This window comes from Aethalodelphis obliquidens, unplaced genomic scaffold, assembly GCF_003676395.1.
Source record: "Aethalodelphis obliquidens isolate GAN/ISIS:26980383/991018 unplaced genomic scaffold, ASM367639v1 scaffold34, whole genome shotgun sequence".
Taxonomy (NCBI): domain Eukaryota; kingdom Metazoa; phylum Chordata; class Mammalia; order Artiodactyla; family Delphinidae; genus Aethalodelphis; species Aethalodelphis obliquidens.
The window spans coordinates 7,224,981-7,239,877 of record NW_020837978.1 but is presented as its reverse complement, the minus strand read 5'-3'; the positions used below and the strand labels follow the sequence as shown (position 1 = coordinate 7,239,877).

General features: G+C 40.4%; 1 protein-coding gene across 1 annotated transcript in view; it reads left to right on the top strand.

Moving 5' to 3' along the window:
• The window catches only part of LOC113631604 (orofacial cleft 1 candidate gene 1 protein), an 82,132-nt gene that overhangs the window by 17,898 nt on the left and 49,337 nt on the right, over positions 1 to 14,897 (top strand). The window contains 1 exon segment of the mRNA XM_027128176.1: positions 12,078 to 12,138. Coding sequence (XP_026983977.1) covers positions 12,078 to 12,138 — 61 coding nt within the window.

Here is a 14,897-nt window from a genome sequence, read left to right as displayed (position 1 = left end):
ATGAGTTGTTGAACCCATCTAGTGAATTTTTCATTGTAATCATTACGTCTTTCAATTCTGGAATTTCCGTCTGACCGTTTTTATAGTTTCTTTTTTTTTTTTTTTAAGATTTCTTATATTTGAGTCTGTTAATACATTTTCCTTGAATTTTTTAGCCATGGTTTCTTTGAATTCTTTGAACATTTTATAAAAAATGCTTTGAAGTCTTTGTCTACTGAATACAACTTCCTTACCCGCTCAGAGTTAATTTTTGTTGACAGCTTATTTTCCTGAATATAGGTCACACTTTTCTACTTCTTCACTGTCCTATAAATTTTTGTTGAAAACCTGAATCTTAGATAATATGGTGCAGCAAATACGATTTTGAGTTTTTGCCTCGAGGATGACTATTGCTGCTGTTTTGTTTTCATTGTTTGGCTTGTTTTCATTTATTTTGTTTTTAGTAATGTTTCTGAACTTAATCTGTTGAATCTGTCTTCCCTGTGATGTGTGGCTGCTTCTGTCTCTGCTCAGTTTTTTAAAAACTTTAATAAACAGTCTTAGCTTGGCTTTATAGAGGCTCCTCCGTGTCTGCATAGCACGGTGGTCAACCAGTGATGGTCCACAGACACCTTGAGTCTGTAAGATCTCCCTCCTCTGCTGATGGATCTGAGTGTGGGACTGGGAACATGTTTAAAATTCAGTTTTCAAAAATTCACAGACTTACTTTCTGCCAGGTCCTCCTGGGTCTTTTCTGCAGATCTGCATAGCATCCAGGTCAACTGGGGATGTGCAGGTAGCTTGGATATTCTTGAGTCTTCCCTGCATGTGTGCGCAGCCTCCCGGTCAACAGGGATCCATGGAACACCCATTTAGCCCTTCTTTGGCTCTCTCAACTCCAGGATCTCCTTGTCAATTTTCTGATGAGTTGAATGGTCTACTGCTCACCCCAAGTGGGACTGCAACTCAGGGTAATAGAGCCATGGGCTGTCATCACTTGTTTCCCACTGATTTTGCTACTCTCACTCACAGTGTAACTGAGTATGGGTTTTCTGTCCTCAGCACCAAAATCCCCTTCCACAACAGTGAAACTGCTGGTTTTTATTGCCAGTCCTTCCTTGGAAGCACTACTGCATTGGCCCAGCTGGAGTGGTGTGAGGGGGCACTGCAGATATTGGAGCAACCTTGGTCAAGGATGTACCCACAGTACTTTCCTTAATTTCTGCAGTTTTCCACAAATGCATGTTTCTCCATCTGTTGTTCGTCTCTGGTCTTTTTCCAGAGACTGAATTTATTGTTTTAGATCTTTCCCCCTTCCAAATTTAGATTGTTTCTTGGGGGCTAGGATTTGACCGTCTCTTCATTCTGCCATATCCATGTCCCTTATCATCATTTTTGGAAGATATTTTCCTTGGGTATAGAATTTTTAAACTTAGTGTTGTTTTTCTTTCTGCACTTTAAAGATGTCTGTCCACACTCTTCTGGCTTGCGGAGTTTCTGATGAGAAGTCTATTATAATTCTTAACTTTGTTTCTCTATGTGTGATATGCCTGTTTTCTCTGATTAGCTTCAAGATTTCTTCTTTGCTGTTGGTTTTTAGTGGTTTGTATATGATGTGTATACATGTGTGTGTTTTATCCTACTTGGTGTTTTCTGAACTCCTTTGATCTCTGCTTTGGTGTCTGTAATTAATTTGAGGGAATTTTTAGTCATTATTCCTTTGATGATTTTTTTGCCTGTCTTTTTTTTCTATATTCAAAATTACAGGTGTGGTAGTCCATTTGGAATTTTCCTACTACTTTTGGATACTCTGCTCTATTTTGTTTTGTTTTGTTTTTTTGCTGTCTTTTTATCTTTCTGTTTTAATTTGGGTAATTTCTGTTGCTGAGAGATTGAGTTCAACTGATTTTATTCTCAGTTGTACTGAGACTACTAATAAGTCTATTGATGGCATTCTGCATTTCTCTTACCATATTGTTCATTTCTACATTTCCATCTGATTCTTTATTATTCTATCTCTCTGCTGAAATTCCTCATATATTCATTATGTTGCCCACCTTTTATATTAGAGCTTTTAACACATTAATTACATGTTTTCTTCCATCTTTATTGAGATATAATTGACATATAACACCATGTAATTTTAAGGTATACAGAATGATGGTTTGATATACACAGATTTTGCAAAATGATTACCGCAGTAAGGTTAGTTAACACATCCATCACTTCACATACTTACCTTTTTTTGGTAATGAGAACTTTCAAAATCTACTCACTTAAGTTTCAAGTAAAAAATACATTACTGTATTTTTACCATGTACTGTATATTTACCAGTACTGTATATTTACCATGCTATAAGTTAGATCACATAACTTATTTATTTTAGAACTGGAAGTTTATATACTTTGACCACCTTCAGCCGTTTCCCCGACATCCATACTTCCACCCCAGCAGTGACAAATCTACTTTCTGTTTCTGTGGGTCTTTTTCTTTTTTTCAGATTCCATATATAAATGAGATCATACATTATTTGTCTCTGTCTAAATTTCCTTCCTTTTTATGGTTGAATAATATTCCATTGCATATATGAGCCACATCTTCCTTGTCCCTTCATCTATTGATGGACATTTAGGTTGTTTAGATGTCTTAGCTATTGTAAATAATGCTGCAGTAAATATGGGGTTGCAGATGCTTCTTTGACATAGTGATTTAGTTTCCTTCAGATATATACCCAGATGTGGGATGGCTGGATCATATGGTAGTTCTATTTTAATTTTTTGAGGACCTTCCCATAGTGGCTGCACCAATTCACATTCCCACCAACAGAGCACAAGGGTTCCTTTTTCTCCACACCCTCACCAACACTTGTTATCACTTGTCATTTTGATAACAGCTTATCAAACAGGTGTGAGGTGATCCCTCACTGTGTTTTTTTTTAAATTTTTTATTTATTTATTTATTATCTATTTTTGGCTGTGTTGGGTCTTCATTTCTGCACGAGGGCTTCTTCTAGTTGCGGCAAGTGGGGGCCACTCTTCATCGCGATGCGCGGGCCTCTCACTATCGCGGCCTCTCTTGTTGTGGAGCACAGGCTCAGTAGTTGTGGCTCACGGGCCTAGTTGCTCCGTGGCATGTGGGATCTTCCCAGACCAGGGCTTGAATCCGTGTCCCCTGCATTGGCAGGCGGATTCTCAACCACTGTGCCACCAGGGAAACCCCCTCACTGTGGTTTTGATTTGCAGTTACCTGATGATTGGTGATGTTGATCCCCCTTTCATGTACCTGTTGGTCCTTTGTATGTCTTCTTTAGAAAAATGTATATTCAGGTCTTTTTCTCATATTTTAATTGATTTTTTTTCACTATTGAGTTACATGAGTTCCTTATATAATTTGGATATTAACCCCTTATCCGATATATGACTTTCATGTAATCCAGTAGGTCACTGGCTGTGGTTTGCTGTTGGGGGTGATTGCTAATTTGGCTCTCTGGTCAGGTGGGGCCTCCAGCTGTAGCCACAGTTGAGTTGGCTTGGAGACCATGCTCTACAGTTAGACAAAGTTGCTGTCTGTAATCCCGGGTTGGGTGGAATCGCAGGCTATATGCTTTGTGACTCCATGCCTGGGCAAAGCCACAGTCTGTATTCAGCAACCAAGCAGGGCCATATGCTGGGCTCCACTGCTGAGTGGGGTTGTATGCTGGACTCTGAAGCTGAGCATTACTGTAGACTGGGCTCTGAGGCTGCTCTGGGTCGTTATTTAGGCTCCGTGATTATGCAGGGTCAGGGTCAACAATTGGGCAAGGCTGCTGGCTTGGGTCGCTGCCCATATAGGTTATAGGATGTGCTCTGCACCTACTGGGCATCTGTGGCATGTTTCCCGATGGGGCAGGACTGGAGGTTATGCTCGGAAGTTGGGTGGGACTGCAAGTTTGTACCCTTGCTTGGTGGGCCATAGGATGTGCTCCATGGACACTTAGCTCTTTGGCTTGGGATTCGAACAGACAGAACTGTCAACTGAGCTCTCTGCCCGCCTGGGGCCACCAGCTTGGCTCTGAAAATGGGCAGAGCTGCTAGCTGGGATCTCTTCTTGGACACTGTGGTGAGCAGGAACCTGGTGTCAACAAGGTCTGAGCAGCGGTTGCTATAAGCTCTGACACCTTCTCCATCTCTATTTGATCCCCAGTGGCTGAGCTCCAAAGGTTCCCCCAGTGATTCCCAGGAGGTCAGACCCAAGTGAGTCTCCCAGGAAACATCCCTCAATGCTGGAGAAGCTGAATATCCACCTCGGGTTCTCTTTTTCATACTGGGGAAACTGTAGGCCCAGGGGAGCCCTCGGTTAAGCATTGTGTCGGCCTGGGGGAGGGTTGATACAGTCAGTGAAACTGCTCCTCTTGTCTTTGTAATGCTGTCCTTCTGGATCTCTGTTGTCCAGGGGTATGTTTCAGCCTCACCCTCTGGGTTTTGGGATTTTCACAGTGGTGTCTGGTCCATGGATAGTTGCTATCTTCTTGTAAAGGAGAACTGAAGTCAGGAATCACCTATGTTGCCATCTTGATGACGTACGTCACTCTATCTAGTTATATTATTTACAATTCTCTCTCTGGTAGTTCTGACATCTGGGTCAGATCCAAGTCGGCTTCTGTTGATCGCTTTGTCTTCTTGGCAGGGTGTTTTGTTTTTCTTTGCTTTTTCACTTGTCACCTAACAGTGTTTGAAAGCTGGTTATCTAGGGTAGAACAGTAGAGACTGAAGTAGATATTATTCATGCCCAGAAATGGCATATCTTTTATTTTGTTAGTCTTTCCATGTGGGAGGTTAATCCGTCTCATGAGTACTTGAACTGAGCTTGGTTAGGGTTAGGGTTATCATCAGTGTACCACAGACTTAGCTCCTGTGTTAGTCTTAGTTTTAACTTGTGCTTAGAATGATGGCTGGTTTTCAGAGAAGGTTCCTCAGTGTCTGCTCAAGCCTCAAGTTTGAGTTTTTCCATTGTGACTGCACTTGAGGGAGCATGTCTCCATAGCCTCCACTCTCCCAGCTGTACACTGATGGCACTTGCTGCTCAGTGCCTGGTAGCCTCATGGTAAGCTGAGCAGGTATTCTTCTCAGGAAGGAGCTGTGTCTCTGTGCCCCAAGGATGGGGTCATCTCAGATCCTGCCCGTCTTTCTTAGGTAGGAGACTTTGAAGAGTTTGGTCCAGGATGTTTTCTTGCCCCTACTTCAGGGCTAGAGGGTATATTTGTGTTCTCTTCTCTCAGCTGCAATGGGTCTTAACCTTGGCTGGGGGCAACAGGGTTTACTGACATTCTCCGGAAAATGAAGGCTTTTGTTCCTGAAGGGAGATAAAGGTGGAGTATCCAGGTGGGCCTCTGCAGTTTTCTACAGTGGCTCTATTCCATCACAAGAGAGGTTTTCTCTGATTCTCAACGGCAGCTTTATTGACATTTTGGATTGGATGGTTCTTTGTTGTAGGGAGTTATTCTGTGTATTGCAAAATGTTTAGTAGTGTTCCTGGCCTCTAACTACTGGGCACCAGTAGCATCCTTCCAGGTATGGAAATAAAATTGTCTCCAGACATTGCCAAATATCCTCTTGGAGGTATAATTGCCCCTAATTAGAACCACTGCTCTGAACTCTCACCTTGCACCCAGTTTTCTCCTGAGAACCCAGGAGGTCCATGGAGAAGAGCCTGTGAACATTTGTGAATTACCCTTGTGTCTGAAGATCCCACAAGTTCTATATTCTCACACTAGGTGACATTCTGACCTGGTTAACAATTTCAGAAGTTTGTTAAAAATGTTTAGCTGAATTCTCCTTACTGGCTTCTAAGGGGTTCCATGTCTGCTCCAGTAAGCAAGTGCTTGCAGCCTGTTACTCCTTAGAGGCATTGGTCTTTCCTTAGATTTTGGATTAGTTGGTTATGCTGTGACTTCAGCTGCCTGGTGGGTTTCATAAAAGTTGTGAATTTGCAGACATTCAGGATTTTTTTTTTTTTTTTTTTGCTTTATGTTTGGCAACAACACTCTTTCCAGCTTTCTATACCTTAAGTGGAAGCTGGAAGTCTGGCATATATAATTTAAAAATTTTCTCAACTATTATGCAGAGAAATTGGAGACTTTCAGAGGTTAAGCAACTTCCGCATGTGCAAGAGATTTGCGCCAGTGTCTTTCTAGCTGTAAACACAAGTTTATTCCACAGTGTTATTCTGACTCTTTATTTAAGTGATAGTGTGTTAGGTTTAACTAGTGACTTTCCCAGGTAGGTTTTATATTCCCCTTTTAATTTATGCTCTAATATAGATTTAGATTGTAGTACAGAAAACTACTGGGCAGAATGAGAGAGGAGTACCAGTAGACCAGTTTGTTATTATGGGTGTCAGCCTACTCTCATGTCTCTCCCAGAGGTATCAAATTCAGATGTCTGTGGAGGCCAGGCAAGAAATATAAATGAGTGAAGTGTGCTGGGTCTGTGATCACTATCATTTTCCTTGACACTTGTGACTTTACTTTTGAGAGTGGCAGGGATACAGAGAAATATTTCTTTATAAGAAAAAGAGCAGAGCAAGCAGAATGATATGTGAGTACTCTGTCTCTCTCTCTGCCTAAGGACCGGCAGAATTTATTTGACCTTCCCCCCGCCGATTGAGGCATGTTGTGACAGTTCCTGGGCACTGTCTACTGTTTTAAAAAGTCACCCATTAAAGTTACCTGTCTGCTCCTGAGATCATTTCCTTCAACGTTAAATATTTGCCAAGCACCCACCACTTGCCAGGCTCTATTCTAGGCTCTGAGGATGCAGCAATGAAGTCAGCAAGACTTGCCTTTATGAAGCTTACATTTTGGTTTGTAGTCTGCAACAGGGAGAGTGGGGACCCTAGACATTAATAACACTGCCTAAAGAGCATGCTGCCACCACGCACCATCGATGTTGCCGAATTTTTTAATTTTCCAAGAGAAGCCAGAAGTCGGATTTTGACTGCAATTTTCTTATTTTAAAATATTGGCTCAATATGTTTTAAATTACTGTGGAGGTCAAACAAAACATGTTTGCAGACAGAATCTGGCTTGCGACCTCTGTCTAACACCATTTTTGCCCTTGCTGGTCTGCTTGAGAAGAAAAATGCAATGGAATGACAGCTGTAGCCATGCTAATTCCCTTCTCTGGAAGCAATGAACCAGTTGTCAGAGATTTGGCAATGCCAGGATTTAATTTGCAATACAAGGTCAACGATTTCAGTGAAAGCCATTTTAAGATCAGCCTTAAAACAAACCAAAAAAAAAGTGACTGTACAAATTAGATTTTTAGTGATTATTAACCTGGGCCCAACAGGATATGGTCAACGGGTTACTTGCAAGCAGGTTATATTGCAGTTATCAACCTGCTTGCAAGTTTGAGGCCAGATTTTAAAACGTGATTCCTGTTGTAGGCTGCTTGAATTTCAACAAACATGCTACTCCGAGGTCCAAAGTTGTAGCCAGAGTGAAAATTCCATAATGGTGCTCATTAGTTCATTAAGTCAAGTGTTCCTGAAAAGCCAAAAACAAGGTTTGGCTTGATAAATTGATAGCGTTTATAACGGTTATTTTTCTTTTCTTTCTTTTCTAATGAAAAGAACGCTACTTTGGACTTTCTTGACAATATAGGTCATACAGATAGTTTGGCAAATATATCAGTTTTCTGATTGGCTCCATCTTTTGCAAGTTATACAAGTGATAGGTTTTTAGGGGGTGTGGTGGCTGTTGATAACGCACTAATTTATTGAAATTATGATTTGCTGACAGATTCTACCCATTGTTCTCTGAACTTATCATTCTCATTGCCCCTCTGTGCTCATAGCTCTTCTCCGTCCATCTTTTTCTATTTGTCTCCTAATCCTGCCCACTGCTCAGACTTCACTCTGCTGTCCGTGTGTCCTTCTCACCGATCTGGCCTCTGGCACTGGCCTCACACCTATTTTCTTCATCTGCTTGTCGCAACTCTTAGTAATCGGGTCACATTTTACTTTTTAGCAGTTCTTTCCTACTTTAGAGGCCTTCAAATTAAATTCCCAGGAATTGCACTGGGAACGCACATTCAGGTATCAATGTTTAGGCCAGAACCAATACATTGCCCACGTCTCTTTATGCCCTACAGCCAGGTCACATGCTCTCTGATTCTTCTACAGCTCACGGTGGCTCGATTCTTCTTTTTTTTTTTTTAACATCTTTATTGGAGTATAATTGCTTTACAATGGTGTCTTAGTTTCTCCTTTATAACAAAGTGAATCAGCTATACCTATACATATATCTCCATATCTCCTCCCTCTTGCATCTCCCTCCCACCCTCCCTATCCCATCCCTCTAGGTGGACACAAAGCACCGAGCTGATCTCCCTGTGCTATGTGGTTACTTCCCACTAGCCATCTATTTTACATTTGGTAGTGCATATATGTCCATGCTACTCTCTCACTTCGTCCCAGCTTGCCCGTCCCCTTCCCCGCATCCTCAAGTCCATTCTCTACATCTGCGTCTTTATTCCTGTCCTGCCCAGAGGTTCTTCAGAACCATTTTTTAGAAAAATTTAGATTCCATATATATGTGTTAGCATACGGTATTTGTTTTTCTCTTTCTGACTTACTCCACTCTGTATGACAGATTCTAGGTCCATCCACCTCCCTGCAAATAACTCTATTTCATTTCTTTTTATGGCTGAGTAATATTCCATTGTATCTATGTGCCACATCTTCTTTATCCATTCATCTATCAATGGACTTAGGTTGCTTCCATGTCCTGGCTATTGTAAATAGTGCTGCAGTGAACATTGTGGGACGGGTCTCTTTTTCATTCACAGTTTTCTCAGGGTATACGCCCAGTAGTGGGATTGCTGGGTCATACGATAGTTCTATTTGTAGTTTTTTAAGGAACCTCCATACTGTTCTCCATAGTGGCTGTACCAATTTACATTCCCACCAACAGTGCAAGAAGGTTCCCTTTTCTCCACACCCTCTCCAGCATTTATTGTTTGTAGATTTTTGATGACGGCTATTCTGACTGGTGTGAGGTGATACCTCATTGTAGTTTTGATTTGCCTTTCTCTAATGATTAGTGATGTTGAGCATTCTTTCATGTGTTTGTTGGCTATCTGTATATCTTCTTTGGAGAAATGCCTATTTAGGTCTTCTGCCCATTTTTGGATTGGGTTGTTTTTTTGATATTGAGTTGCATGAGCTGCTTGTAAATTTTGGAGGTTAATCCTTTCTCAGTTGCTACATTTGCAAATATTTTCTCCCATTCTGAGGGTTGTCTTTTCATCTTGTTTATGGTTTCCTTTGTTGTGCAAACTATCAAAAGTTAAATACAAAGAAAAAATATTAAAAACAGCACGGGAAAAACAACAAAAAACACACAAGGGAATCCCCATAAGGTTAACAGCTGATATTTCAGCAGAAACTCTGAGAGCCAGACGGGAGTGGCAGGACATATTTAAAGTGATGAAAGGGAAAAACCTACAACCAAGATTACTCTACCCAGCAAGGATCTCATTCAGATTTGATGGAGAAATTAAAACCTTTACAGACAAGCAAAAGCTAAGAGAGTTCAGCACCACCAAACCAGCTTTACAACAAATGCTAAAGGAAATTTTCTAGGCAGGAAACACAAGAGAAGAAAAAGACCTACAGTAACAAACCCAAAACAATTAAGAAAATGGTAATAGGAACATACATATTGATAATTACCTTAAAGGTAAGTGGATGAAATGCTCCAGCCAAAAGACATAGACTGGCTGAATGGATACAAAAACAAGACCTGTATATATGCTGTCTACAAGAGACCCACTTCAGACCCAGGGACACATAACAGACTGAAAGTGAGGGGATGGAAAAAGATATTCCATGCAAATGTAAATCAAAAGAACGCTGGAGTAGCAATTCTCATATCAGACAAAATAGACTTTAAAATAAAGACTATTACAAGAGACAAGGAAGGACAGTACATAATGATCAATCCAAGAAGAAGATATGATAATTGTAAATATTTATGCACCCAACATAGGGGCACATCAATACATAAAGCAAATGCTAACAGCCATAGAAGGGGAAATCGACAGTAACACAATCATAGTAGGGGACTTTAACACCCCACTTTCATCGATTATTCTTTATTACCTCTGTTTGGCAGGCTGTCTCTCAGTTGTAAGGCATATGACTACAAGCCCCAAATTCTAGCTCATGGAGCCTTGGAGAGTGACATTCCTTATTGCAAATGATACTTGATCTAAGCTCCCAGAGATTCCAAGCAGGGAGGGAACTTCTGCCACACCTTTTACTCATGAGACCAAGGAATACTCGGTTTTACTTCTCTAGTGATACCTGCTTTTAAAATGATACACCACTTGGTTCTATCAAAGTATTTTCTAGATTCAACTACATGCTTTCTATGAGAAAATGAAGGGATCGTGATCTTATTTCACAGCTGTACTCAGTCTTACTGTACCAGTATTGCATTCTGAATACTGGTGCAGAAAGATGTTTAAAATGCAGCCTTCTGTGAAGGGAGAGAAGTTGTCTGCCTCATTTGGAACTCTCCTGAGCACTGTATTGATGTGAATAGAGCCAACCTGTGCTTCTTGGCTTGCATGTTTTGAATTCTATGTCTCCACATAAATTTATGATGAGAAAAACATGACCAACTTTACAAATTACAAACATTTTAAAGACAAATATTAGCTGTTAGATTGATACCAAATTCAAGGAAATAAAAGAAAACAGATTTCCACTTCACGTTCATTCCCAGTAATAGATGTTTTTGAATTCCTCTTCAGTCCCTGTGCCATGGAAAAAACAAGCAAGTTGAACTTCAATTTCTGTTACTTGACTAAAATTTTCTCATTTTGATGTCAGTTTTTTCTTTTAAATAATTTTACACGTATTTCCCTTATTTTAGGAAGTAATTGATATACCCTTTGCATCTTTCATGTCGCTCTTGCATAAAAAAGAGTTTTAAAATTAACACTAAAAGGACTGAAATCTTTCCTTTTGCAACATTGATTGCCATGTAAGAGCTCACTTGCCCTTTGTAGAGTGACTTTTTAAAACTATGACTGAGACCTCTGGATAAAAAAAAATATGTCATATATATCATTCATACATGATGTACTTTGTTTTACTGCCAAATACTGATAACCATTTCAAAAGGCAAATTCCAAGTTTAAAAGGCTCTTTTGGTGACTATTTACAGTAATCTAATAAATGCTGGGACTATCACTCACTTCCCATTTATTATAATCATCTGGCCCCGGATTGTATTCTAGTGTAGTATTTTTATCAATTGAAATAATATCAAGTGGAATAGCTTACAGATTGAATTTGATAACTTATTGCGTGACTCTAGGAGTTTTATGAGTGCTACAAACACATTTCCTTTGGTGAAGTGTGTGTGTTCCATATCTTTGCTGGATAATGTTCTCAGGATTTAATCTGCTTGCTACCTAAGTACACATATCTACCATTGACTTTATCAGATATTATCTACTATGACAGTCACAGAACGAGATTCTAATTTTTAAAAAGAGAAATATAAAAGCTACCAAAAGCATGTGACAGCAAGTTTTCATCATAAACTTCAGTGCAGTGTGTACTGGCCACATTTTAGGCGTAAACACGGGAGGTATAGGCTGTCTAGATGACGTTTGAACCTTCCCTACAGATTACTTTTGTAAAACATCTTGTGACAATTTGCCAGCTCTCAGTTTATTAGGCTAAGCTAAGCAAACAAGAACAACAATGAAAACAAGTTACCATCTGTATAGCATGGCGAACTATACTCAATATTTTGTAATAACCTATAAGAGAAAAGAATCTGAAAAGGAATATGTATATGTATAATTGAATCACTGTGCTGTACACTGGAAACTAACATGACATTGTAAATCAACTATACTTCAATAAAGTTTAAAAAATTTTTTTAAAAAGGCACCAAATCAAATCCTATTGACTTTATACTGAGATTTTGGGGGACCATTAAGAAGTATCATAGCTCTATCTCTCCTACTCCAAATTGCTTAATATGTCTTAAAATGGGACCAATTTATTCTAGTTTTCAACTGTTTTTCTTTTTTAGAGGAACTTGACTTAAATCTGTGCATTGCCAAGGGCAAGAAGCCGAGAACATGGATAGACAGGTAAGACTGATAAAACGGTAGCCCCTTCTTTGATTTTTATTTTTTTTCTTTAAAAGCAGCCTTTTAAGCTTTATTTTTCGTAATATTATCTGTGGAGGGAAAGTACAGAAGTGAGCAGAAATGTAGTCTCTTTTGCAGCACTTACGAATAAAGAGGTTGATGAACGAGTGTAGCAGACAGTGTAATAGCAAAAGAGTCTCTAGAAGTTAAACAGAAGTGCGTTCCGCGTTTCCAAGGCTCCCGTCATCCGTAGTAGGGCTTCACTGTGCCCGCCCCCTGTTCTATTTTTGATTAGATTCATAAACACAGCACCACATATTTTCATGTGGCTTATCGCCCAGGGGCAGAACTAGATTGACTGCACTGAAACTGTGAGGCCTGTGAGTTTTGGGCAAGGGCTAGAGTGAAATAAGTAGCGTAATTGTTTTTGTGGAGTGACCGTGGGACCTCCTCTGTTCTGAATTACACATGGCTCAACCCTTTGACCTAACCAGACTTGGCAGTGGCTGGCGGAGCTCCTGAAGCTGTGCTGAAAGGGTCCATCACTGACAAGTTGGAAGGTTCTCTGTCAGGCGAGGTGCGGGCCAACAATCATATTAAACTAGAGTAATTACCAGCGAGACCACGTCTGTGAACACCTCAACTTCATTTAACCCGTCATGATTATTTCAACAGGAAGCGCCAATGTGAGAAATTTGTGGAATCCAAATGTAGCATTGGGCCCTTTGATTAAAGAAGGTATATAAATATAATTTACTAAATTTTGGATCATCTTCAAGGATGTTTTGCCAAATTATTCAAACATTATTATGATGATTTTTTAAAAAATACATAAGGTTTGGGAAAATGCTATAAGCCATAACTAAAATTCTTTCATTGCAATGAGCTTAATTTAAATTCTTGAAAGATAGATGACAGCCCACTGATTTAATGCCTCAGAGGAATCAAAACTGAGGTGGATGCACAGAACTTCTAGAAAAGGTTGGAGAGAATCATGTGCTGACATTTTTGCATTTGCTGGAAATTTAATCTGTGATTCACATGATAATGATTTAGATGAATATATCTATATCTATGTATGATATGGAAGTCAGTCACCTGAAGTTTTATTTTCGATTCAGTTCTTAAATTTTCAAAGGCAGTATAAGCAGAGGACTTTGGTTTACTTTCAAGCACTTGACATTTTTTTCCAAAGCTAGTCCTATTTCTGAAAGATATCTAAAAAGTTTTTATCTACTTTTTTTTTTTCATGGCCAGTTTTACAAATTAAAGGTCTGTATAGGTGTTTTATCTTACAACAACTTGGAAATCATTTAGCATTGAATTGTTTTCTTTCTCATCTGAGGCAACTCAGGCTGAATATTAATTCAGTTCATAGTTAAATGACATTTAATTTTTTAAAAAAGAATATGCAACTTTATATTTTTTGAGTGTTATTCTTCTACTCTGGGAGCTCTAAAAGATGAAAATGCAGAGGTCCTTATCAGATCATTTACAGAAGAAAAAACACTATAATACCCTATAAGCCCTCCCAGTAAAGTTGCATTCAGCCCTACCCAGTCTTACTCTCATTAGCAGTGAAGAGTGTGCTCCCCACGTAATCTAACATGGAATGCTTAGAGCAGACAGGTGCAAATTGCAAGCTGTTTCACTTTGGCTGTTATCCCTTAAATCGACAAAGTAATGGACTGGGAGAACAAAAAGAGTTCCAGCTCAAGCCGAATAAATGAAAGTCTTAACAGGGACACACCAGCTGGCTAGGAGAATTCAATGTCGTGCACACTAAATGTTTACCTTTATGCTACTTGCCAAGGAAGACGGCTTCAATGACACCCCCTACCTTTTATTATTGAGGTGATGTTGCTTCCAAACCGTATTTTGCTTTATTGTAAAGGCAACACGATGGCCGAAGTGGGGGAGAACAGAAGCCAACATACCTGTTCCTGTTTACCATCATTACTCTCCTCGCAGCAATTCAGGCATGATTGGGTTCCTGGAGGTGGACCAGATTGACAGTATTTCTATCCGTGCCTTTTTTTTTTTTTTTTTTTTTTGGCTGATCCTAGCAAAGCCCCAGAGCAGTGAAACAACAAAAACAATCACCACCACCCCTCCTCCCCAACATGATGACGCTACTGAGCTAGTTGGCCGAAGAAAAAAAAACAACAGTGGTTCATGTTAGGAACACCTAAATTAATTTCGTGGAAGAGACATGCCACGCCAGGCTACGTAGGAATCTAAGGTATGCATCTCTGAAAAGGGACCCTGAGTCTGTCATTCCAAAGTTGCTTCTTCCCATGACTCCCCGGTACGCCCTGGAACCGCTGTCTGGAAGAAGGAACTTTAACTTTGGCTCTGAGGCCGCTGAGCGGGTCTGACTGCGGGGTCCTCCGCGCACGTGAAGGAGGGCGAAGACCCCGGAGCCGGCCTTGTTTACAGCCGGACGGGGGAAAACATCCAGACACAGATGCGGGCTGACGGTTTCATGAAGCACAATCGGTTGATCCCAGATGCAATCTGACTGCCCTGAACTGAGCGATGAGCTGTGCAGTATGCAGAATTCATTCTCTTGCTGGTCTGTGCCCACCAGGCCTGGAGCCGCGCTGCCCGCGCCCCTCGGCCGTGGCTGTGAGGGCAGCCAGAGCTGGGCGCTGCACCCGGGGACCCGATGCCTCCTGACGACAAATCACATTCTTTTACAAACTTCCTAGGTTTTGGTTGTCACGGGTTAGAAATGATTTTGTTGCTGTGGCGCGCGT